The sequence below is a fragment of the Rhinopithecus roxellana genome, chromosome 4 (assembly GCF_007565055.1).
Source record: "Rhinopithecus roxellana isolate Shanxi Qingling chromosome 4, ASM756505v1, whole genome shotgun sequence".
NCBI classification, from domain to species: Eukaryota; Metazoa; Chordata; class Mammalia; order Primates; family Cercopithecidae; genus Rhinopithecus; species Rhinopithecus roxellana.
This window is the reverse complement of record NC_044552.1, coordinates 70,933,425-70,958,581: the sequence shown is the minus strand read 5'-3', so window position 1 is coordinate 70,958,581 and position 25,157 is coordinate 70,933,425. Positions and strand designations below refer to the sequence as shown.

The window sequence follows — 25,157 nt, the reverse complement described above, 5'->3', positions numbered from 1 at the left end:
TATATTGTGCATATTTTGCCAATTTAAAAAATGAACATGAAGTTCTTAAATTCAAAGTTATTTCCTATTTAAGTATATATGTATCTGCTCTTTTAAAATATTATTCATATGAAGAGGCAATTTAACAGCAGCAAATTACTCCCTAAAAACTACCCTAAGGAGTAATTTAGTCTAAACATATGAGCACATGAATCGTTCATTCAGAAATCCCTTCAGTTCAATTACTTCACCTTGGTTTCCATGCTGTTCACTGAAATAAGAAAAATAATGATGGTCATGAAAACGTTGTCGTATTTTATCAACTGATCATCCAGAGTAGAGGTCAGCAAACTTTTTCTGTAAATTTTTTGGTAGAAAATTTCAGGCTTTGCCAGCCATAAGGTCTCTGTTGCAACTACCTGTTGCAAAAGCAGCCACAGATATGAGAATGAGTGAATACGGCCGTGTTCCAATAAAACTTTATTTACAAAAGCAGGTGATGAGCCAGATTTTGCTTGCAGGCTATTGTTTGCCAACTCCCAAAACAGCAGGGAGTATATTTAGTAAAATGAAATATTGACGAACCTGATTACCAGCCCACCTAATCATGGTTCTTCCTCCATTCGTAAAACAGTGAATGAAAACCCAACGAAGCAAGTAAGTAGTAGGGTAGTCATGACAATTCAGGACCAAGAAGTAGGCTGCCTAAAGTGACCTCATTATCAAGGAGTGACGGACAGGGCTCAGAGGACATCAGGAGACACACAGACAAAAGCAGCAGTCCTGGAAGGAACGCAGGCGCTCAGAAAGCATCGGGGAACTCCAGTCATCCAGTTAAGATACTTGAGATACAAAAAATGTCTAGGTTAAATTCATGTATTCAAAGTGACTTGGACCTTCTAATCAATTCAATTTTTGAGTTGCTACTATGTGCAAAGCCAAAGGCATCATGAAATCAAAAATGAATAAAATCAGCCAGGTGCAGTGACTCACGCCTGTAATACCAGCACTTTGGGAGGCTGAGGTGGGCAAATCACTTGAGCCCAGGAGTTCAGGACCAGCCTGGGCAATATGGCAAAACCCTGTCTCTACTAAAAATACAAAAACTAGCCGGGCGTGGTGGTGCACGCCTGTGGTCCCAGTTACTTGGGAGGCTGAGAGGGAGGATTGCTTGATCCTAGGAGGCGGAGGCTGCAGTGAGCCAGTATCACGCTACTGCACTCCAGTCTGGGTAACAGAGTGAAACCTCATGTCAAAAAAAAATAAAAAAGAAAAAAAAATGAATAAAATCAAGAACCTGTTTCAGGAAGATTATTATATAGAAACACAGGGAGAAAGCAAAACTTCGAAGGGCAAGGTCTTATCACATGAATCATAAAATCTGATAGTCTTGGCTCTACTTAGTTTAAATGGACCCATCTAAAAACATCTCAGGGACATGACAAGCAATCCAATCTTCTGGGAAAACACTTCCAAGGCACACACTCCTTTTAGTGGTGATGTGTTTATCTTTCCTCTTAAGGAGAGTAGTAACCCAATATTCAAGAATAGGATCCACTTTTCTTTTAAAATAAAAGCAGGCCAGGTGCAGTGGCTCATGCCTACAATCTTAGCAATCTGGGAGGCCAAGGCAGGTGGATCACTTGAGCTCAGGAGCTCGAGACCAGCCTGGGCAACATGGCAAAACCCTGTCTCTAAAAAAAAAAGAAAAAAAAAAAAAGAAGAAGAAAGAAAGAAAGGCTGGATGCAGCAGCACACCCGCAATCCCAGCACTTTTGAAGGCTGAGGCATAGGTGGATCATTTGAGGTCAGGAGTTTGAGACCAGCTTGGCCAACATGGTGAAACCCTGTCTCTACTAAAAATGCAAAAATCAGCTGTGTGTGGTGGCATGCACCTGTAACCTCCATTACTCGGGAGGCTGAGGTAGGAGAATCTCTTGAAGGGAGGCAGAGGTTGCAGTGAGCTGAGATCGCACCACTGCACTCCAGCCTGGGTGACAGAGTGAGACTCCATCTCAGCAGAACAAAACAAAACAAAACAAAATAAATTAGCCGGGCGTGGTGGTGCATGCCTGTGGCCCCAGCTACTTGGGGGTCTGAGGTGGGAGAATTGCTTGAGCCCAGGAACTCGAGGCTGCAGTGAGCCAAGATCCCACCACTGTGCTCCAGGTTAGGTGACAAAATGAGACGCCGTCTCAAAAAAAAAAAAGTAAAATGAAATAAAACAAAAGTCTATACAAGTTTTTTCAAATTTTTATCTGGGAAATAAACATGACTTAATAAAGACATCCTCTTAGGAGTATATGCACACATAAACTAGGGACTCCATTTGTAATTCAAAGAAAGCTTTACAGAATCATCCCTGTGGAATCCATTTGATGAATTGCAGGGGTGAGGGGTGTTTACTGAGCAAAACAGCAGAGAGGAAAGGCAGGCAGGGCACTGGGATAGAGTCAGCTATGTATTGACTGGCACCTGCTGCTGCTGCTTCTTTTTTTTTTTTTTTTTTTTTTTTTTTTTTTTGAGATGGAGTCTCACACTGTCACCCAGGCTGGAGTGCAGTGGTGCAATCTCAGCTCACTGCAGCCTCCACCTCCTGGGTTCCTGCCATTATCCTGCCTCAGCCTCCCGAGTAGGTGGGGCTATAGGTGACTGCCACCACGCCTGGCTAATTTTTTGTATTTTTAGTAGAGACGGGGTCTCACCATGTTAGCCAGGATGGTCTTAATCTCCTGACCTTGTGATCCACCCGCCTCGGCCTCCCAAAGTGCTGGGATTACAGGCCTGAGCCACCGCGCCCAGCCTGGCACCTACTTCTTTTAACTCATGAGCCTGAGTGTTTCAAGCCCACACAGCCAATCTGATGCTGTCCTCATAACCTTGTGATGGGATGGATTGTATCTAAACTGCCCATGCAGAAGAATACAACTCGGAAAAGTCACTTGAAGAACTCAAACACGTTTACTGCTGGGAGGGAGGGATAAAGGTCATTTTCCTTTATAATTATAAGATACAATAATTAACCTGGTTACGTGATGAATCATTGAGAGAATTATCAGAGGCTATGTTAAGCCTTAGTTTTTCTAAATTATTTTATTTCCCTAATTATTAGAAATACAGTGAAAGTCTGAGTAGATTGCTTGTCTATTACATTTAACCATTTCTTAACTTAAAAAAGTTTAATATTGGCCGTGTGCGGTGGCTCACACCTGAAATCCTAGCACTTTGGGAGGCCGAGGCGGGCAGATCACGAGGTGAGGAGATCGAGACCATCCTGGCTAACACGGTGAAACCCCGTCTCTACTGAAAATACAAAAAATTAGCCGGGCGAGGCGGCGGGCGCCTGTAGTCCCAGCTACTCGGGAGGCTGAGGCAGGAGAATGGCGTGAACCCGGGAGGCGGAGCTTGCAGTGAGCCGAGATGGCGCCGTGCACTCCAGTCTGGGGACAGAGCGAGACTCTGTCTCAAAACAAAAAAAAAAGTTTAATATTAATACTGTCATCTTTCTGCTTTTAAGCTTGTATATCAAGGAACAGAATGTCATGGTTGTTTAAAAAAAAAAAAAAGGTAAAAGATGTGCATTTACAGGGAGGAGCCAGAAGAGGGCATGATCTCTATATGGTTAGCAGATGCCAAAAGAGTTGAGATGAATTTTCAGCTTATTTTCTAGTTATTAGTGATCTAAAAAAGTTCCGTCATAATTGTTTACTACCTACAGTACCTACCTAAGTACATTTTGTTATTCTACCTAAAGCACATTAAAAAAATTACTTGGGGAACTGTTAAACAGTCACTCTTTTTTTTTCTTTTGAGATGGAGTCTCTGTAGAATAGGCTGGGGTGCAGTGGCTGCAACCTCTGCCTCCCAGGTTCAAGGGATTCTCCTGCTTCAACCCCCAGAGTAGCTGGGATTACAAGCGTGCGCCACCATGCCCGGCTAATTTTTGTATTTTTATTAGAGACAGGGTTTCACCATGTTGACCAGGCTGGTCTCAAACTCCTGGCCTCAAGCGATCCTCCCACCTCACCCTCCCAGAGTGCTGGGATTACAGGCATGAGCCACCGTCCTCATCCAGACATTCACTCTTGAACCCCATCTGGCCCCACCAAATCAGAACCTCTGTGTGAGAGGCCAGGAATGTTGAATTTAAATCGGCTTGCAGTTGATCCTGGAGCGTGGGTCCAGAAGTCACATTAAAAACCCTCTGCACAGATTGCTAAATGCCCATGGATGGAGGCACAGAAGGCGAGGATGCTAGGTTGTCTTGGGGAGCTTCCGTAAGGCAAGAGATCCTACGAAGGTCTGGGTGCTTTCTTAATTCGAATGCACTACAGATGAGCCACCACTGTGGCATCAAAGACATTATTTTAAGACCACAACACTAAATATCAAGTTATGAAATTTTAGGGGAAAAAGCCAGCCTACAATCAGAAAAATTTTTAAATAAATCCAAATATTTAAAATTTTTAGTGCTATCTCCCTACAAAATGAAGATTTGAGGCTCATTTTTTTTCTTGTTTTTAAACTGTTTTAATAGCTGAAAAAATAGCACAACACACATTGCCACAATTAATCTATTATTCTTCACTGGATTCTTACTTATAGCTTGTCTACTTCCAAGGAAATGTGGGGGGCATTTTATCTTAAATTGCACATATCAAATAAAGTCATCAAAAGAGAAATAAGTAAAAGCTAAAAAAAAGGAAACTGGGTGCAGAGGGTGTAATGATTCCTGGAATTACTGCAACTGAATGTTACATTTAGCTTTAGGTTTTCCGGTGCCAACAAGGGAAGGAAGTCTACGTTTGTAAGGTGGCTACTCAGTGGTGGGCACTGACAATGGACACTACTCCTTCTAACAGCACTTTTTATGGCCAAATGAGCAGATCCGTGCTCAATTTATTTATTCACTTACTCCTTTACTCATAGCTCCTGCTCTCAAACATTCAAAATCCGGCTAGGGCCAAATCGCCAAGAGGTGCAGGTGAAGGGGACGGCACTGTGTGTCCTCTATGAGACAGCACCCCCTGGAGCACAGGGCTGGGCACAAGGAGAGTGGTGCCCCACGCTGTGCCAATCGATGGCCCTGGGTTACAACACAATGGGAAGGGGAATGGTTATGTAACAAATGATACTGGGAACATAAAGGATTGGGAGAAAAAAATTAGATAGGGCCTCCTGATGATTGTAAAGAGTTAACATGGTGGCTTAAGCCTATAATCCCAGCACTTTGGGAGGCCAAGACGGGCAAAATCATTTGAGGCCAGGAGTTCGAGACCAGGCTGGCCAACATAATGAAATCCCGTCTCTACTAAAAATACAAAAATCAGCTGAGCATAGTGACATGTGCCTATAATCCCAGCTACTCAGGAGGTTGAGGCAGGAGAATCGCTTGAACCCAGGTGGTGGAGGAGTGAGCCAAGATTGCGCCATGGTACTCCAGCCTGGGTGACAGAGCGAGACTCTGTCTCAAGGGGGGGAAAAAGTTAAGTAAAAATTAGAAGAAAATTAATGTGAATATTTAACCCATCATAGGATAAGGAAAAAGTCTTAAAGCATAAAAGCAAAAGAAGAAATTATACAGAAAAAGGAGATTTGCCTACCAGCAAACAAAAAAACTTCTGTGATGAAGTTATGAACAAGGCCATGTACTAGGAAGATACATATGCAACTAACATGACTGAAAAGGACTAATCGCCTTCACATACCAAGAACATCTACAGAAGGCTGAAAAGTGGAAGATATTCAGTCTTATTCGTGATTAGATGAATTCAAATCAAAATGATGAGAAAACCATTTTGCATGACCAATGTTGTTTTGCCAAACTGACAAAGTTGTTTGTTGGTTTGCTTGTTGGTTTATTTTTAAGGATAATTCCACACCCTTTCTAAAGGAGGCAACATTCCTAACCTTCATCTTGTTCTCTTTCTAGAAATATTCAGAGATGTGCCAAAGAGATATCTACAAGGATGTTTTTTGCATTATTCTCATTTTAATAACATTATAAACTTTCGAAAATGCAACAGAAAACTGGAAATCCCCTAACTATCCAACAATAGTTATTTGGTTAAACAAATGATGACACATTCCTATGATGGGGTGAGATGCACTCATCAGAAATCATATAGCCAGCAATATTTACGGATACTGAAAATGTTCCTTATAAATTATTACATGAAGAAACATTAGGATAAAACTGTACATACAATTTGATTTCAATTATGTAAATACCTTAGCTTGACTTGTGAAATTGCCTCTACTCAATAATTTTTTGCCTAAAAATACCAATTTCTTATGGTTCAACCTAAATACTTTAAAAAAGTCTATGTATATGTGTGTATACACACACATATATTCACACATACAGATATGCACCCATGAGCATACATACACTCACAAAAGAACAGAAATGATATACACTAAAATGTCAACAATTGTTCTCTGGGTGAAGCTGCTGTATTTTTTCACATTGCTTTTTATGATTTTCTTCATTTTCTAGGTTTTAATCTTTTAATTTGATTTTATTTTTTTAGTGACAGGGTCTCACTATGTTGCCCAGGCTGGTCTCAAACTCCCGGGCTCAAGCGATCCTTCTGCCTTGGCCTCCTAAAGTGTTGGGATTATAGGCATGAGCCACTGTGCCTGGCGTCTAGTTTTTTACATGAATGTAATTTGAAATCATGCTTCAAAGGTCAGAACATAATGGGGGCAGAGTGTGGGAAGAAGGAAATTTGTGTACCCTGCCAGTGTGTTGTAAATAAGCACACAGTCCCCGAGGGTAATTTGGCAAAACATCAAAAGCCTTTCAAGTATTCATACACTTGACCAACCATTCTTCTTCTAAGAATTTATCCCCCCAAAATAAACAGACATGTCAAGATACCTGTACAAGATGTTCATCACATAGTTATCTATAACATGAAAAATCAAATACAGTGATAGACCCACAGACATTCAGGAACAGGTTAAATAAACTATGGTGCATATATTTGGTGTATTTTATGGAGTCATCAATACATTTTGGAAGAAGTCTTAATAACACAGGAAAATGTTTATGCCAAGTTGAATTGTAAAAGCAAGATAAAACTACATAGTCTGATCACAATACATTTGAAATTGGATAAGTCTATCTTTGCACACACATATGCACAGGCTCACCTAGAAAGAAGGCTGTGAGTTTGCACGTGTATACACGTGCATATAATTTACAGTACTTTGGGATTGTGGTAGTATTTCCATTGCGTCTAAATACTATTCTGTGTTTCCCAAATGTTTGCAATGTTTGCATTACTTCTGTAATCAGAAAGTAAGTAACTTCCTTTCAAAGAGAAAAGGAAGCTCCCTCTCTTCACAGAATAGAAGATGGAACGAGGGGAAAGCAGATGGGGGTCAGTGGGAACCAGTTAGGAGCTGCTACATTGGAAATGAGAATGAAGGGCAGAGGAAGATTCCAGAGACTAGGGAGGCAGAAATGTCAGGATTTGCTGACTGACCAGATGTAGCTGCAGAATGAGGAACAAAGGAGTCAAGTATGATTCTCAGCTCTGTGGATTTGGAGACAGAGTGAGAGGTGTCGCCATTCTCCCAAGATAAGGAACACAGGATTTGGTAGCCTTCTCCAAGATGGTCCCAGTGATTCTTGCCTCCTGATATTCAGACCCTTTGTCCCCTCTGACTAGGGCTGACCTGTGAGACCCATAGGACATAGCAGAAAAGACAGGGTGTGGCTTCTGAAGCTAGGCCATAAAAGGTATTGTGGGGCTCTACTTTTCTCTCTCTTGGATCACTTGCCCTGGGGGAAGCCAGCCACCATGTCATGAGGACACTCAAGCAGCCCTGTGGAGACATCCCCATGGTGAGGAACCAAGTCCTCCTCCCAACACTGGCAGTCACTGGCCAGGTATGAGGGTAAGCCCCAAGAGTGCAGATCCTCCAGACCCAGGCAAGCCTTCCACTGAAGACAGAAACTGTAAAAGAATGTTACTTGCTTTGTGTCACTAGGTTTGAGGGGAATTTGCTATACAGCAGTAGATAACCAGTGCGTGGAAAGAGGCACAGACCGCAGCTGTCTGTACGCTTTTGTGGTTTAAACCACCATCTAGTTTTTCTAACTTCCGCCCAGGAAACAGAGGGCTGGAAAGAGTATTGCCCACACCGTGACAACAAAAACACTAGAGAACATGCAAAACCACGCTTTTTCCGGAACACATCAGAGAACTGAGGTTGCAGCTGCCTCCCTATTAGGGTTCAATGGGGACTTCCAGAGGGAGACCAGGCCAGGAGGAGGGAGAAGGGGCTCATGCCTTCCTTCTGACCTGTGTCTGGCCAGCATCAGCTCAGCAGGGTCAGAGGGTGTCGGCCTCCTGCAACTGCTAGCTCTGTTCTCTCACTATTCCCTTTTTGCCTCCAATTTCTGTGTAACCAATCCCTAAAGTAAATTCTTATTCAAATAACCAGACAGCTTCTATTTTCCTAAGTGGATCTTAACTGCTACAGCACACAAATCCAATTCAACTCGTCAACGACTGCACCTGGTTCTCTTTTAGGGGCACAAACAGGAGCGTGGTGGAATTCCTGCCTGTCCACCTAAACCTCTGTCACCTGATCCTTGGTTACCTTTCCTGACTCGCCCGGGGCAAACTCCACCCAACCTGGTCTGGCTCATAGCACTACTTGTGTGCTCCCAACCTGGCATTTTCCCCCATAGTTCCATGCCTCTTACCCCAGCTGTACTGAAACAGGACAATAGGAAGATGAGTCACCTTGGCATGTGAGGAAGTGTTGAAGAGAAGGAGGGAAAGTTGGGGTTTTTCTGGTGTTTATTTTATGCATTGGTAGAAATGACATCAGCAAAAAAGAATGATTTATGCTTAGGTTGATTTTCCTAACCCTGGTTTGTTTGTCATTACTGATGTTTTTATTCTTATATAAAGTTACAAGGCAAGAAAGAAAACCTAAGACACCAGTCTCACCTCTTTCCTAATTCCCTTTTTATCTTAAGTCACCGTGATAACATCTCCCATTCATTCAGGAGAGACGAAGTGCTGAAAAGATGACAAGATGGTAACGTGTGCACACACACACACATTCATGCACACATGAAAACTTACCTGAAATAATGATGCTAGAACTTCCAACGACGTAGAAAACATTTTCAGTGAAGGAGATGTCTGCATTGAGTTGGCATCGAGAAATGACAGAAACTTCACCTCCTACAGTACTACTGTTTATAAGCTAGGAATTGATGTGGAAGAGGGTAGACTCTACCTTCTGAAGAAGGCTTCAGACCACCAGCAAAAAGGTTTTGTTTGTTTGTCTTTTTGAGATGGAGTTTCACTCTTGTTGCCCAGGCTGGAGTGCAATGGCGCGATCTTGGCTCACCACAACTCCGCCTCCCAGGTTTAAGCAATTCTCCTGCCTCAGCCTCCCGAGTAGCTGGGATTACAGGCAGGTGCCACCATGACCGGCTAATTTTGTATTTTTAGTAGAGACAGGGTTTCTTCATGTTGGTCAGGCTGATCTCGAACTCCCAACCTCAGGTGATCTGCCCACCTCGGCCTCCCAAAGTGCTAGGATTACAGGTGTGAGCCACTGCACCTGGTCAAAAAAGTATTTTAAAGAAACACAAAAGTGGCCGGGTGAAGTGGCTCACACCTGTAACCCAGCACTTTGGGAGGCCCAGGTGGGCAGATCACTTGAGGTCAGGAGTTCAAGACCAGTCAACAAGGTGAAACTCCATCTCTACTAAAAATACAAAAATTAGCCAGACATGGTGGTATGTGCCTATAATCCCAGCTACTCAGAAGGCTAAGGCGGGAGAATCCCTTGAACCCAGGAGGGGAAGGTTGCAGTCAACCAAGATCGTGCCACTGCACTCCAGCCTGGACGACAGAACGAGACTCTGTCTCAAAACAAACAAACAAAAACAACAACAACAACAACAACAACAACAACAACAACAACAAAAAACAAAAGAAAGAAACATAAAAAAGCAATAAAAACAGAGAAAGGTCCTGTGCTGCAGCTGCTTTGCCAAGGCCACACATTCCACATGGGATGATGGCACCCCTAAGGGGACAAAGATTAGTAGCAAATCTTAGCTATTTCAACCATCTGTGACTCTCCAAAAGGCCTCAGTACATAGATACATGATATCTGTGATATCAAAATGTTATGGTAGCAATTCTGAAAAAGTGTCTAAAAAGGCTATGTGGGGTAGGGGAGAGGGTGGCGGTAAGAAGGCGCTGAGAAACACTGGCTTAGAGGAAACAGACATCCCCGCTTCATTCTATTGCCTGACATGACCCTTAGTATTATTTTTTCCTCTAGTTTCTAATAAACTTGGCAGAAGCAGCATTTTTTTTTCTTAACAAGAGCCAGGAATTATAAGCCATGGGATAATTTAGTACCAACCAAATCTATACCTGGGCAAACCCACCCTTTATAAAAGCTGAATATCAACCCAAATGAACGGCTTCCGTTACTGCCAACACATTTTTGGGTGAGGTTCTACCTGCAAATTGCCACTTTCTCTAGAAAAGAGCCACCAATGCCCTCTAAGTCAGGCTGTGAGTCTAGGTCCCCATCATCACATCACAGAGGAGGGGTGCTGCCCACGTTCCTGATACAGTCAGATGTGGTTCCCACAGCATCTGCCTGCACTCCACTGTGACGGTGCCTGTATGCACCTTTGTCCTGATGCCCCATCACAGCACAAATCGTCCTCTCCACAGGTCCAGGTCCTAGCTACCAATTACACTGGCACACCTCACATTGCAAATACTTTTGAAAAAGAAAATAAACTTTTAATCTAAGAAACACAAGCCCCCTTTAAAGTATCAGGCCTAGAGAGACACTGAAATGCGACTGCAATCACATCCCCAGCTTGGGCTAACTAATCATTTCAAAGCCACTTGCTCTATGGACTCTAGATTGATTTGTCACCACCAATAGCCATAAATTATCCTAACAATGCCACACACTGGACACCATCACCCACACCCTGTAGCTCAGCAATAGACAGCCAAGCATGAATCTATGGTATTTCTGTAAACCCACGAGAATTCCTGAAAACTGACTTTTGTAATCGCCCCTCTCCTGATTCATCCTTCTCTCCTTTGTTCTCCAGAGCCCTTGGAAGTGTTTCCTGGGCTGCAGACCTCAGCCTTGGCCCAAATAAACTCTCCACCTATATTAGTTTTGCCTCAGTTTCCTTCTTTAGGTCAACATCTCATTATAAGACATTCATAGTACACAGACGAAATGCAGGCTTCCACCCATATCATCACAACGTGCTCACTCCACAACCATCAACCTCTGCTCAGTTCAAATGCTATTCACTCACTGTGGTCTTCACTGATTCAATCATCTTACTCAAGTATTATAAACAAGGTACTGTGCTTTGCTGCAATACAGGCTAACAAGATTTTAAAATGACAGTTACTGCTTGTAGAGAGAAATAGAAGTGCACAAACAATGCTACAGTATAAGGAACTTTGCAACAATTACATAAGAGAATTACAAACCCGGCACTGATGGTGTTTCAGAGGAGGGGACATCACGCCCAGAAGCAGGAAGCCAGGGAAACCTCGTGGCACACGAGCCTTAAAGAATGGAGCCAACCTGGCTGGGCGCAGTGGCTTACGTCTGTAATCCCAGCATCTTGGGAGGCTGAGGCGGGCGGATCATGAGGTCAGGAGTTCGAGACCATCCTGGCCAACATGGTGAAACCCCATCTCTACTAAAAATAGAAAAATTAGCCTGCCGTGGTGGCACATGCCTGTAATCCCAGGTACTCAGGAGGCTGAGGCAGGAGAATCGCTTGAACCTAGGAGGCAGAGGTTGCAGTGAGCTGAGGAGATTGTGTCACTGCACTCCAGCCTGGAGACAGAGCAAGACTTCATCTCAAAAAAAAAAGAATGGGGCCAACTTCAGAGGTGGAAATGGGCGGAGGGAAGAGTAGCAAGCAGAGGGAATGAGCGGCGTGAATTACGGTGACAGCATCAGCAAATGGAACGGCAAGACATAGTGGCCAGCAGACTAAACCCATTGTGTTGCTTATATTCTAAAGTCTTAACGTCAAATATTTTAAAACTAGGAATAGATCATTTTACTTTAATTAAAAAGGAAAGAGCATTTACCTCCAGTTGGAAATTTCTTGGCTCGTTCCTCATAGAACCATTCTCCAGTTTTTATTTTGACATTCCTGAAAAAATGAGCAGAAAGGAAGCTTCAGAAAGAGAAGATATGAATAGTGCTATATTAACCCCTTGTAAGGGTTACGTAAGGTCACAGAATATTAGTCTTGCGATGGACCTCAGCAATCAATTTCCTGGCTTAAACCCCTAACTTTACAGATTCCCCATAGAGGCGAAGTAATTTCAGTATCAGTAGCAAAGCCGCGCAACTCCCACCCTCATGTGTTTTATCTTGCGTGTCATATGTACGTTCAGTTTATAATATGTGAATACGTTAAGCATATTAACATATACTTGTGCCTGGCACAAATCCAGTACTTAATGTTTTGTGAACAAATACACAAAGAGAAACAAAATTATTGTCATCAAAATGACCAATGTATCGGCCAGGCATGGTGGCTCACACCTGTAATCCCAATTCTTTGGGAGGCTGAGATGGGTGAATCACTTAAGGTCAGGAAGTTGAGACCAGCCTGGCCAACATGGCAAAACCCTGTCTCTACTAAAAATACAAAATTAGCTGGGCATGGTGGCACATGCCTGTAATCCCAGCTACTTGGGAGGCTGAGGCAGGAGAATTTCACTTGAACCTGGGAGGCAGAGGTTGCGGTGAGCCGAGATCGCGCCATTGTACTCCAGCCTGGGCAACAGAGCAAGCCTCCATCTCAACAACAACAACACAAATGACCAATGTATCATGTCAATGGTGGGAAGCTCTGGCATGAATGATGGGCTACAGGAAAACTCGATGCTATGCATTGGCCTTCGAGGGAGATCAGCTGTAGGTTAAACTAACGTTAGTTTGTATTTACAACATGTACCAAGAGCCCACAGAGCAGGGTCACCTGAGAAGATTCTTGGGAGGACCTGAAGTATGGAATATGGGATCAATGTGTATTGATGGAGATTTGGGGACTTAAATCTGAGTGGACCACTTGGTTGTTTGTTTGTTTGCTTGCTTCTGGTCACCCAGGCTGGTGTGCAGTGGTGCGATCTCAAGTCACTGCAACCTCCACCTTGTGGGTTCAAGTGATTCTCCTGCCTCAGCCTCCAGAGTAGCTGGGACCCACCACCACACCCGGTTAATTTTTGTATTTTTAGTAGAGATGGGTTTTTGCCATGTTGGCCAAGCTGGTCTCGAACTCCTGACCTCAGGTGATCCGCCTGAGCAGACCACCTGTGAATCAGGCGAAAGGAGCCCGCTTGGCCCGCTGGTCTGACAGCAGCTCCCTATGGCAGGACTTTAACTCTACCATCTTAGTCACACAGAAGGCACTCGAGATGCTAACCGCTCGAAACTGACGTCCTAACATGGGTTTTCCTCTTGGTTTTCTGGGGAATCCATACTCAACCTCAATCTCAATCTCAGAAAGGCAGAATTGTTAATATCCTTTTAGGATATAAAAAGGCAAACATGTAAATATTATAAGATATTCACATCCTTAAAATAATCTGCCACAAAACTGGCCAATTCCTTTGTTATGTGAATTTAAGAAAAAAAATTAAAACTTCAACTCATGACTAATTCTCATCTATAAATCACAGTACTGACTGAAATAAATTCTCTATTAGGTTCTTTTAGGCTATATATGAACTCCAGTGAATTTTTTAAAAAATTAACACTTGCCAATGTAAGGAAAATCACAAATATATGCCAATCTACACATTTTTCAAAATATTCTGTCTTTCTCTATGAAGTGCTAGTAATTGTCAGAAGACATCAACCAATTTTCTCTCCTTCATCTGGTTAGACACTACTATTTTATGATTAGTACATAAATGATTACTACCAATACTTAGTGACTAGAAGAAGGAAAATATAGAGAGAGCATTTAAGAATTTCATAACAATTTTTTTTGAGACAGGGTCTGGCTCTGTTATTGAGGCTGGAGTGCAGCAACATGATCTCGGCTCATTGCAATCTCCACCTCCCGGGCTCAAGCAATCCTCCCACCTCAGCCTCCTGAGTAGCTGAGACTGAAGGCACGTGCTACTGCACCTGGCTGATTTTTGTGTGTGTGTTTTTTTTTTTTTTTTTTTTTTTTTTTTTGTAGAGACGGTTTTGCTGTGTTGCCCAGGCTGGTCTCAAATTCCTGAGCTCAAGTGATCCACCTGCCTTGGCCTCCCAAAGTGCTGGGATTACAGGCACGGGCCACCGTGTCTGGCCTATAACAGAAATTTGATAATCAGTCACTACCATTCAGAACCAAAAATATATAAAATGTACAACTGAGATATGTCTCTAGACAGACAGGGAAGGGTTTACATCCATAGTCAGAAACTCAATTATCTAATCCCCTAAATCAACACAAAACACCTTAAGGCAATCTCAGCCTCTAGGCAGAAATTTCCCCCTGGAGGACTTGTGGGAAGCAGAACATCAAAAAATCAGGGCAAGTCTAGAGGGAGGTGTGGGTGGCAAATTCCCATGCCTTTGAAGGACCTCTCCATATTCAATTTCTGAAGATGCCTCTTCAGTCCTGGCAAACAGGACAAGGTCTAACCCTTAGAGGAGGGGACAGGAAAGCAAATCCAAAGGGCAGGAATTACAAGGTCCCCACCTGATAAACGCACCTTACTTGCAGAATTGCTTTTCTGTTGAGTGACCCATTTCAGTTCATCTACTCTCTCACATGCTCCAGCCCATTACCATTGGGCCCAAAATATCCATATCTGAGATGCTATAGTCGACTGAGCTGATCAGACAGGGGGACAACGTCGGTAAGTAAACACACACACAGACACACAATCGCAGAAAATGAAAAACAGCTAAGGAGAAGGAAGAGGGAAAGGTGAAAGCACCTAAATGAATGAACATTGCAAATCACTGAAAGGACTCCAGCCCTGGTTTCAGAACTTAAACAAGAAACAGATAAATTAAAATCCTAGTCACCCAGCATGAATCATCTAATATAACCATCTAATCTCATTTAATCCCAACTGATTACTTGTGCAGTTTAAGCAGGAGCTAATTTGGCATACAGAGATTTGGGCACAAACTTGAGGATCTCTTGGGCCTATCTGTGATTAAAGAACGAAGGATAAAATTACTGTGGTGTTTTTATCCCTGAACCATATGACAACCAGCACGTTTTGCATTTGAGGCTGTTTCCTTTGAATACTAGGTTTGGCCCAGTTCTCCATGACCCTTTCTTGCAAAATCAGCGGCTTCATAAGCAATTATTCCACAATATCTTTTGTAAGGACTCACTGTCTACACTAATCCCAAGATTTTTGTTTGTTTGTTTGTTTTTTGCATTGAGACAGGGTCTCATTCTACGGCTCAGGCTGGAGTGCAGTGGCATCATCTCAGCTCACTACAGCTTCAACCTCCCAGGTTCAAGTGATCCTCCCTCCTCAACCTCCCAAGCAGCTAGGATTACAGGCATGCGCCACCACGCCTGGCTAAGTTTTGTACTTTTAGTAGAGACAGGGTTTCATTATGTTGGCCAGACTGGTCTTGAACTCCTGGCCTCAAGTGATCTGCCTGCCTTGGCCTCCCAAAGTGCTGGGATTACAGGTGTGAGGCACCCCGCCTGGCCTAATTCCAAGTTTACAAAGGAGGACCACTCATTGTCCTCAGAGTCTATGATAAAGGTGGTAGATCCTGTAGTCTCTGTCCATGTTAGGGGCCAACACAGGGTAATGTGATTCATTAGTAACCAAAGAAAGTATCTAGCACTTCTTCCCAGATGATTAACTCAGAATGAGGTTATGAAAGTTTCTTGGAAGATTTAATGAGTTTAGCAATAAATTTGTGCCCTTAAACTTTTCAGAATCATGACTTGCTTCTTTAAGATTTTTTCAATCAGCCCATAAATATATCTCAAAAGGCAAAAGCCTACGGTGGCGGGGAGAGCCGAAGCTATAGAATCAGGACACCTGACCCATGACGGACCTTCACATTAGCTACATGGGGATCACTAGAATTATAAACGCCAAGCACTGGATGCCTAGATGGCTCTTAGGAAACTTCTGGGGGTTTCAGCATCCATTTTCACAGCACTGAATTCTGCTAATGCTGTCATTTCATTATCAAAGCAGAAATAACTGTTGAAAAACACTTTGCAAATTCTACACACAAATGTTCAATAATAAGATGAATGGAGGACCCTACCAGAAAATATTTTGACCTCATTACTAACACCAAGCAGTTGGCCAAACACACATGTTGTAATGCATTTTGCATCTAAATTGCTTGCATCTGCAGCTAGCTAAGCTACTGCATCTATGCTCTATGTTCCAAGAAAAGTCAGCATGATGTCCCTAGAGTTGCTTAATGTATTTTCACCATTCAACTGACAAGAGGTAGAAAATTGGTCTGCATAGCCAGGATTCTTCAAATCCCTAAAGAAGCACATCTCCTGTGCAGAGCTGCTCTCCAACCAGTACCCCAGTGGCAAGGAAGTCTCCAGACAGCCCTTCAGACACATGAGCTACAAAAACTTCAAATCAAGAAGTGGCATCGGTGGGACATGTCTATAATCTCAGCACTTTCGGAGGCCGAGGCAAGAGGACTGCTTGAATGTAGGAGTTCCAGACCAGCCTGGGCAACATCCCTACTAAAAACACAAAAATTTGCCAGACATGGTGGTGCAAGCCAGTAGTCCCAGCTCCTCAGGAGGCTGAAGTGGGAGGATTGCTTGAGCCCAGGAGGCGGAGGTTACAGTGGGCTGAGATTGCACCACTGCACTCCAGCCTGGGCAACAGTGTGAGACAGTATCTCAGATAAAATTTAAAAAATAATAATAATAAAAGCAGCAGCAGCAGAAGCCACATATTGTAAAACTGAGATCAACCTAATTTTTTCATGATAGTTTGTCCAATTGCACAGTAATTCCCAGCTAAATTAGTTCTATGCATGCGTATAGTTGGATTTTTATTTTTTTTTTTATTTCAAATAGTCTTTCTTTTTTTTTTGAGATGGCGTTTCATTCTTGTCACCCAAACTGGAGTGCAATGGCACAATCTTGGCTCACTGCAACCTCTGCCTCTAGGGTTCAAGCAATTCTCCTGCCTCAACCTCCTTATTAGCTGAAACTATAGGCACCTGCCACCACAACCAATTTTTGTATTTTTAGTAGAGATGGGGTTTCGCCATGTTAGCCAGACTGGTCTTGAACTCCTGACCTCAGGTGATCCACCCGCCTCGGCCTCCCAAAGTGCTGGGATTATAAGCATGAGCCACTGCGACCGGCCCTTCTTCAACTAGTCTTGCATCTAAAATGGTTCACAGTTACAAAGCAAAACACTCGTTTTTTCCACCAGCTCAACTGATCTGATTTCGACGTCCTTACAGGAAAAAAAGACCGATCGTTGTGATTGAATCCTAGGTAACTATCAAAGGAGTCAGAGAATCAAGATGAAGATAAAGAAAGGGTTTTTATCAAGCTGCTACCAACAATTCTTACAAAACACGAATAATTCTCCCTTGCTTAACCTCAGAGAGGAGGCAAGTGCCCCCCTCTCTGTCACACCCAGTGCTATATTCACAGCTACAAGCTCCGGCCAGGCACATGGCAGCCCCAGTGAATGAATGAATATCCTCCCCTCTGCAGGGGGGTATCCTTAGAATTAAAGGGACAAGGTGGGATCCAAAACAGGTGTAGCCCTGTAGCAGTGTGCACTGAAATTGAGTGGGTATCACACCGTTTAACTGTGTTGGGCAGGGCCACACACTGAGGGACCAAGCAGAAACTCTAAATGAGGGAAGGGAGCTGGGAGGGGAGACAACAGGGAGGGGTGGGCATTGTGTTTTACCACAGGATACACGCCCATTTTAAAGCACTAAAATGATCAATATTAAACACTGTACAGGTCAAAACAAACAAGGCCTGTGCCCTATCATCTGTCGTCTGTTGGTGTCAATTTTGTGACTCCTGGTCTGTTACATCAGATAACCAGTCAATGAAAGTAAGAAAAATTATATTGCAGCTGGAGAGAGCTATACTTGTTTAAGGCCTTGACGATAAAAATGGTTAGATGCTGTGCACCAACCTGTCCTCTCCCTGCAGACCTAAGAAGCGGGATCCACCATGACAGAGGGGTGACGAGAAGGCCGAAAGCAGGAGCGCATGCTCTCTGTGGGCAACCCCTCAACCTGGCTTTCTAAAGAGACAACCAAGAACTTCGGATAAAATGCCACAGGCAGTGTACATGGAATCCAGAAGACGAGGCCAGCAGCCTCTGCGACCGTGCATCACCGTGGAACCAGAGGGAACTTCCAGAAAGCAATTAGCCTCCAAAAACATCTAAGACCCACCCCTGAGGAAAAGAAACAGCAAGATAAAAGGAAGCGCCAGGATGAAGAGACAGCGGGACTATAATAAGGGAATATTTCATAAACTAACCAAGCCAAAGCAGAATGAACTCTGTTTTATCAGCAGAAAAGAGCAGAACTGGCAGGCTGGAAAGTTGAATCTGTAAGGCTGACTTGGCAGAGACACTTGGCAGAACGTGAAAGAGAAAGAAAAATACATTAAATGTTGAGGGAGATTATCATTACTATTATTATTATTATTTTGAGACATAGTTTCACTCCGTTGCCCAGGCTGGAGTGCAGTGGTACGATCTCGGCTCACTGTAACCTCCACCTCCCAGGTTCCAGCGATTCTCCTGCCTCAGCCTCCCTAGTAGCTGGGATTACAGGCATGTGCCACCATGTCCAACTCATTTTTGTATTTTCAGTAGAGACAGGGTTTCACCATGTTGGTCAAGTTGGATTTGAATTCCTGACCTCAAGTGATCCACCCACCTCGGCCTACCAAAGTGCTAGGATAACAGGCGTGAGCCACCACATCCAGCCTGAGGGAGAAGATTATAATACAAAGAGAAAAGGAAGGCAACTTATGCCTTCAAAGCCATTCCTGGCTGGGCACGGTGGCTCACATCTGTAATTTCAGCACTTTGGGAGGCCGAGGTGGGTGGATCATGAGGTCAGGAGATTGGGACCATCCTGGCTAACATGGTGAAACCCCATCTCTACTAAAAGTACAAAAAATTAGCCCAGCATGGTGGCGGGCGCCTGCAGTCCCAGCCTGGGCAATAGAGCAAGACTCGGTCGTAAAAGAAAAAAAAAAAAAGTACTCCATAAATTTCTACTTTTTTTTTTTTTTTTGGAAATTGAATCTGTCACCCAGGCTGGAGTGCAGGGGCATGATCTTGGCTCACTGCAACCTCTGCCTCCCGGGTTCAAGCGATTCTTGTGTCTCAGCCTCCCAAGTAGCTGGGATTGCAGGTGCTCGCTACTGCGCCCGGCCTAATGTTTGTACTTTTAGTAGAGATGGGGTTTCACCATGTTGGCCAGGCTGGTCCCAAACTCCCAACTGCAAGTGATCCACCCGCCTCGGCCTCCCAAAGTGCTGGGATAACATGCATGAGCTTCCGTACCTGGCCAGCAATGTTAAAAGTAGGATTTAGAGGGAAAAAAAGAAATAAGGTTTCGAAACAAGAAACAGTCAGTAGACAAATGTCATCTTAACCTTGGCACCCAGCTAAAATCTTTCCATGCCAACTCTCCTGTACCACACTTGGCATTCAATTTCTTTTCAGTCTTTTATAGAGTTAGACCTTTTACTCACTTGAAGAACAGATATATTTTCAAGAGTGTGAGTGAATTATCCCATTCTCATACACTAGTTATTTGCCTTTGTGAATAGAAAATGATGATTCAATATTTTATCAAAACATGGGATTATAAAAATACTGGGAGTACCAGTCTGAAATTTAAAAGATTACATTTTCTAAACTCTGGGAAGTTTACTTTAGGCAGAAACATAATTAGAATAGAACTTCCTTTGAAATGTCACTTGATTTTCAATAAAAATTATTTCATGCAATGCAGAAAATACAATGCATCATCTTGTAACAATATCTTTACATCTAAGTCCTGATCTGAAATGCCGAATGACAATAACAACAACAAAACCTTTTTAAGTTGTTTTGGAGACGAGGTCTCGCTATGTTGGCCAGGCTGGCCTCAAACTCCTGGGCTTATGTGATCCTCCCGTTTGGGCATCCCATGAATAACTGGGACCACAGGCATGCACACCACCTCATGGATGACCCCATTCAGCTCACCTCCCTTTTAATAAATTTCAAGGTCTTATTTTAACCACTACTGCTCCGCAGCAATAACTCAAGACCCAACCTGAGAAGTAAGAACATAATAATCAAATGCCAAGGTCTGGATCAATTTTTCAACCGAACACACTTAAGCTGCTCTTTGCTGGCATCAGCTGTGGTACAAGAGACAAATTTGAGCAATCCAGAAAAGTACCCTGAAATCAACAGTATGACCTGCTGCAACTTGAAACCTTCTGTTCCAATGATGGTATATAAGCTCTGTTGCACCTTTATTATCGTTAAAATATTTGCAACTTACAGAATTCTCTGCACAAACCAATTCGGTTGTAAAGCACCTGACTGGCGGCAAAATGTTGCTAACGAAACAGGCAGTGTGTCCACAGATATCTGAAACTGAAGAATCATCAAATTGTTGTGGTCACAGCAATTACAAAGCATGAAAAGAAGATCACAATTTGAAGGAAACAAGTCTGAACAAGAGTAATTCCTCAGCAATCTTAGGGGAGAAGAACAGGTTTCTTTTACACATGGAATTTGTTACCGCATCGTATATTAGTTTTAACAGAAAAAAAAAATGCAAACATAAACCATCAAGCTTAATCTTATTTTTTAAACGAAGCTAAAACAAACATATCAAAGCATAGTCTCTTCCTTGATATTTCAACTTAATTGTTACCATCTGCCCTTTCACTGCAGAAATTGTCAACACATTCCACGGGAAGAAACATCAGTGGAAAACAAGGATGTTTCTGCTTTTGACTTCTTTGTTTCTCCTACCAAGTCACCTTCTTCTGATTGGCCCCTGCTGAGGACAACATGCCGCCCCTTCACTACTGAAAGCAACTTTCCTTTGTTCTTCCAGGTCCTTTCCAATGTGCCTTTCATTACTGGGCTCTTTCTGTTCCTTCTTTAGTTCTCTGATGCCCCGTGATCCAGTTCAGCACGCCAAGCAACCTGTCTGGCCAGTCCTCAGAATCACTTTTCACCTTTCTCTTTTATCCCCTGTAACAGAGGTCCATCCTCCCCTTTTCCTGTCTCTCCCATTCTCCATCACCATTGCCACCAGCCTCCTCCCTCGGTGCCTCTCATTCACTGCAACAACTCTCAGGTACCTTCTGCCCTCCTGATTGCCCTGCAGAACACGCAAACTTTCAGCTTGGTGTTCGCTTGGCAAAGAGCAAGCGAACTCCAGACTCCAGTTCCTACTGCTTCAGAGGCAAGCTCTTTTGAGTGGCTTTTAAGACTCTGCCAACCAGGCGCAGTGGCTCACGCCTATAATCCCAGCCCTTTGGGAGGCCTAGGCAGGTGGATCACCTGAGGTCAGGAGTTCGAGACCAGCCTGCCTAACATGGTGAAACCCCATCTCTATTAAACATATAAAAATTAGCCGGGTGGAGTGGCAGGCGCCTGCAATCCCAGCTACTCGGGAGGCTGAGGCAGAAGAATCGCTTGAACTCGGAGGCAGAGGTTGCAGTGAGCCGAGATCGCGCCATTGCACTCCAGCCTGGGTGACAAGAGCGAAACTCCGTCTCAAAAAAAAAAAAAAAAAAAAGACTCTGCCCTCCCAGGACAAGGCTCTCAGCAGGCAGGACAGGACTGGAGATTCAGAGGGAGGCCTGGGGTCCCGGAGGACCTGGGTTGCCATCTTCACTCTGTTCTTATTGATATGACCATGGACAAACCATCTTGTCTCTAATCCTCCACTTTCTCAACTGTAAAATGAGGATGAAAGTAGTAGCTACCCCATACAATTGTTTTAATCTTTTAATAAAACATTAAAAGAATATTCCATCTGTGACAATATTCAGAAGGGGTTTTCAAATCTCAGGGTCTCTGATGACTTCCATTCACACCAGCCTAGCATTCCTCCCTTCTCCGAAGTTCTGTGATGTCCTTGTGCACCGTCTCCCCCAGCAGAAGGACTCACCCCTCTAGTGTTTTCACAGAGCTCAGGGCCAGTTTATTCTTGCTTTAAACAACGGGAGTCTAAGCCAAGTCGGTTCTTTATTGTTTTCAAAATGCGGAGTGCAAAAACACCAATTCCATGTTAAAACTGGTCTTAAAACCCCCAACACAAATTTATTACCATAAACCTAGATTCAGTCTGTTACTAATGGAAATTAGTAACATGAATGTTCTGGAAGTCGTCTTGAGCCATCATCAGCCTGCCTCATCTTTCCCTCTCTAAGCCCCCAGCAGCTTAGACCTTGGCAGCTTGGCACTCAGTAGTTCTCCAAGAGAAATCTTTCCCTGAAGACAGAAACTTTATCTGAAATGTCCCCTGGAACCTCTCTACACAAGGTCAGGGCCAGCACCTGCCACAGGCCTCTTGTTCTGCAGCAACCTCTGAGTTGTTGGTTGGTTTTGGTCTTTGGTACCCTAGCACTTCCCCTTTCTTGATTTTAAAAAACGATTTGCCTCATCCTGCTCCTGCCATGGATCTACTTTTTCTTGAGGAATGAGCCTGAAGCGAAGGAAGAAGCAGGGGAGACACTGATCGGGGTCAAAAACCTTTTCTAGGTTCCCATATGTGCGACAGTTATGAATGTCAAGATTCTAAAGTTTTATACAGTCTCATCTTTGTTTTGGTCCTACAAGGAGGAGGACAGCCCAGATTGGGTAAAGTTGGAGAGAGGACAGAGGGCTGTGGGGACAGGGAACAAGGCGAAGGGAAAGAAAATGCATGTGACCACAAAATGCTCGGCTCTCTCCCCTCCCGACTTCTCCTGTTAATGCACTCATAGTAATGCAATGACCTGAGGTATTTTGAAAACCACCCTGTTTTCAAAATAAGGAAGCTGGGGTTTTAGAAGTCATATTTCATGTACTTAGTGGGTAAAGTTACAGTGCCTGGGACACAGTGCTCACTAGGGCAGAGATTTCAACACTGTCAGCTTCCTGGGAGATTGCATCAGACCTTGTCCTCTTGTTTTGATTTTTTGTTTACAGTTGATTGTTAGAAGAAGGCAAAATGCTGAGAAATGTAACACCCTGTCCAGCAATGCTTATCATTAGACTTCAAATATATATGGTTGATTGAAATGAGGAAGAAGATCCTGAGACCTTTCTAGAGATGATTTGGAACTGCCCTCTACGCCGCCAGGGCAGCTCACAGTAATTATGTTTTGCTCTCAAGCAAGGAAAAGCCTGAAGGACAATGGCTTCAGCAAACCAAATGAACATGAGAGGAGAAGGCGAATTCCGCCACCGTCCGTGTGAGTTGGCACGCTGTGAGCGAAATGGACAGGATGCAGTTCGAAAGCAAAGAAATCAGGCTGAACTACTTCACCCCTCTGGCTAGATGACTGAAATACAGTAAGTCTTGCTAAGGGACAGGACACTTAAGTAGATGAACACCAGGGCGTGTGTCAAACACAACCTTCCCGATTTAGTGGGGAGAAACCCCAGCCACGATGCCCACACTGTATAAGTGCCTCCCACAGTCTTTGTCCCTGGGACACTCACAAATCTGTGACAATATTTAGAAGTGGTTTTCAAATCTCAGGGTCTCTGATGACTTCCATTCACACCAGCCTAGCATTCCTCCCTTCTCCAAAGTTCTGTGATGTCCTTGTGCACCGTGTCCCCCAGCAGAAGGACTCACCCCTCTAGTGTTTTCACGGAGCTCATGGCCAGTTCATTCTTGCTTTGAACAATGGGAGTCTAAGCCAAGTCAGTTCTTTATCGTTTTCAGAAAGGGGAGTGCAAAAACACCAATTCCACGTTAAAACTGGTCTTAAAACCCCTAACACAAATTTATTACTATAAACGTAGATTCAGTCTGTTACTAATGGAAAGCATGTCCATTTCTTTACCTGAGTATCAAAGACAGGTCACCTTGCCTCCTTCAAAAAGGTGGTATTTAAAGCCTCAAAGGATTACTCCAATGTTCCCTACATTATAATTTACTCCACTGGTACTGAAGGAGATAAATTAAGTGCTAAGAAAAAGACAGCACTTAGTGAAGAGATCCAAATGAATCTGAACTCCTGGGTTAGCCCATCCTTAGACTTAACAAACTTTTGTTGTTTAAACAGGTTCTCACTCTGTTGCCCAGGTTGGAGTGCAGTGGTACGATCACAGTTCACTGCAGCCTCGACCTCCCAGGTTCAAGTGATCCTCTCATCTCAGCCTCCCAAGTAGCTGGGACTACAGGCATGCACCACCATACTTGGCTAATTTTTTTTTTTTTTTTTTTGTAGAGACAGAGTCTCACTACGTTGCCCAGGCTGGACTCAAACTCCTGGGCTCCAGCAATCCACCCACCTCAGCCTCCCAAAGTGCTAGGATTAGGGTCATGAACCACCGCGCCTGGCCCAAACTTCTGTAAACGAAAAAAAATGTTGCTATATAATAAAATTTATTTTTGGATGAAGATAACTTCTAAGGTTAGAAAGGTAGCTCCCTATCAGGCACTCGGTACACATTTACTGGCTGAAGGTGAGGAGTGAGCGCTCTCTTTAGGAGCGGTTTGTAAAGAGGCCTCCTCCGAGACCTGAGTCAGTGGGAGGGATCCAACCACCGGCCATGCTCACCTGTCCTCGAAGCACACCGTGCACTTCCAGGTGTGGGTCCCCCTCAGGAACACTCGGCACTGGGCGCACACGCGGTGGCTGCAACCCCGGCACACGGCGCCCCTGTGCAGCAGGAGCCCCAGCACCCTCTGGCAGCGCGCACAGCACTTCTCTTTGTACTCCTGGTCCGTGCTCTTCGCTCCTTTCCACCGGAGATGCTGCAGGTGCGTTTTCAGTTTCCTGCAGCCCACAAAGTTAAAGAAGATACTATTGGATGGTACACCCAACCCCAGGCTACAGGGCAAGAGCCCAGGCGGTACCCCCCATGGCAAGGGAAGGGGCTTTGGCATTCGACATCCCTGGGCTCCCACATGGCTGTGTG

At 43.9% G+C, this 25,157-nt stretch overlaps 1 protein-coding gene across 9 annotated transcripts in view; it reads right to left on the bottom strand.

Moving 5' to 3' along the window:
* The window catches only part of SYTL3 (synaptotagmin like 3), a 113,104-nt gene that overhangs the window by 72,344 nt on the left and 15,603 nt on the right, over positions 1–25,157 (bottom strand). For 7 of the 9 annotated variants that reach the window (XM_030928145.1, XM_030928144.1, XM_030928142.1 and 4 more), the window contains 2 exons: positions 24,797–25,015; positions 12,120–12,184 (listed from right to left, as the gene is read on the bottom strand). In XM_030928145.1, the coding sequence (XP_030784005.1) occupies positions 12,120–12,184; positions 24,797–25,015 (284 nt within the window). Of the gene's footprint in view, positions 1–9,089; positions 9,313–12,119; positions 12,185–24,796; positions 25,016–25,157 lie in introns of those variants that run through there. The other 2 variants (XM_030928147.1, XM_030928146.1) reach the window with 2 other exon arrangements.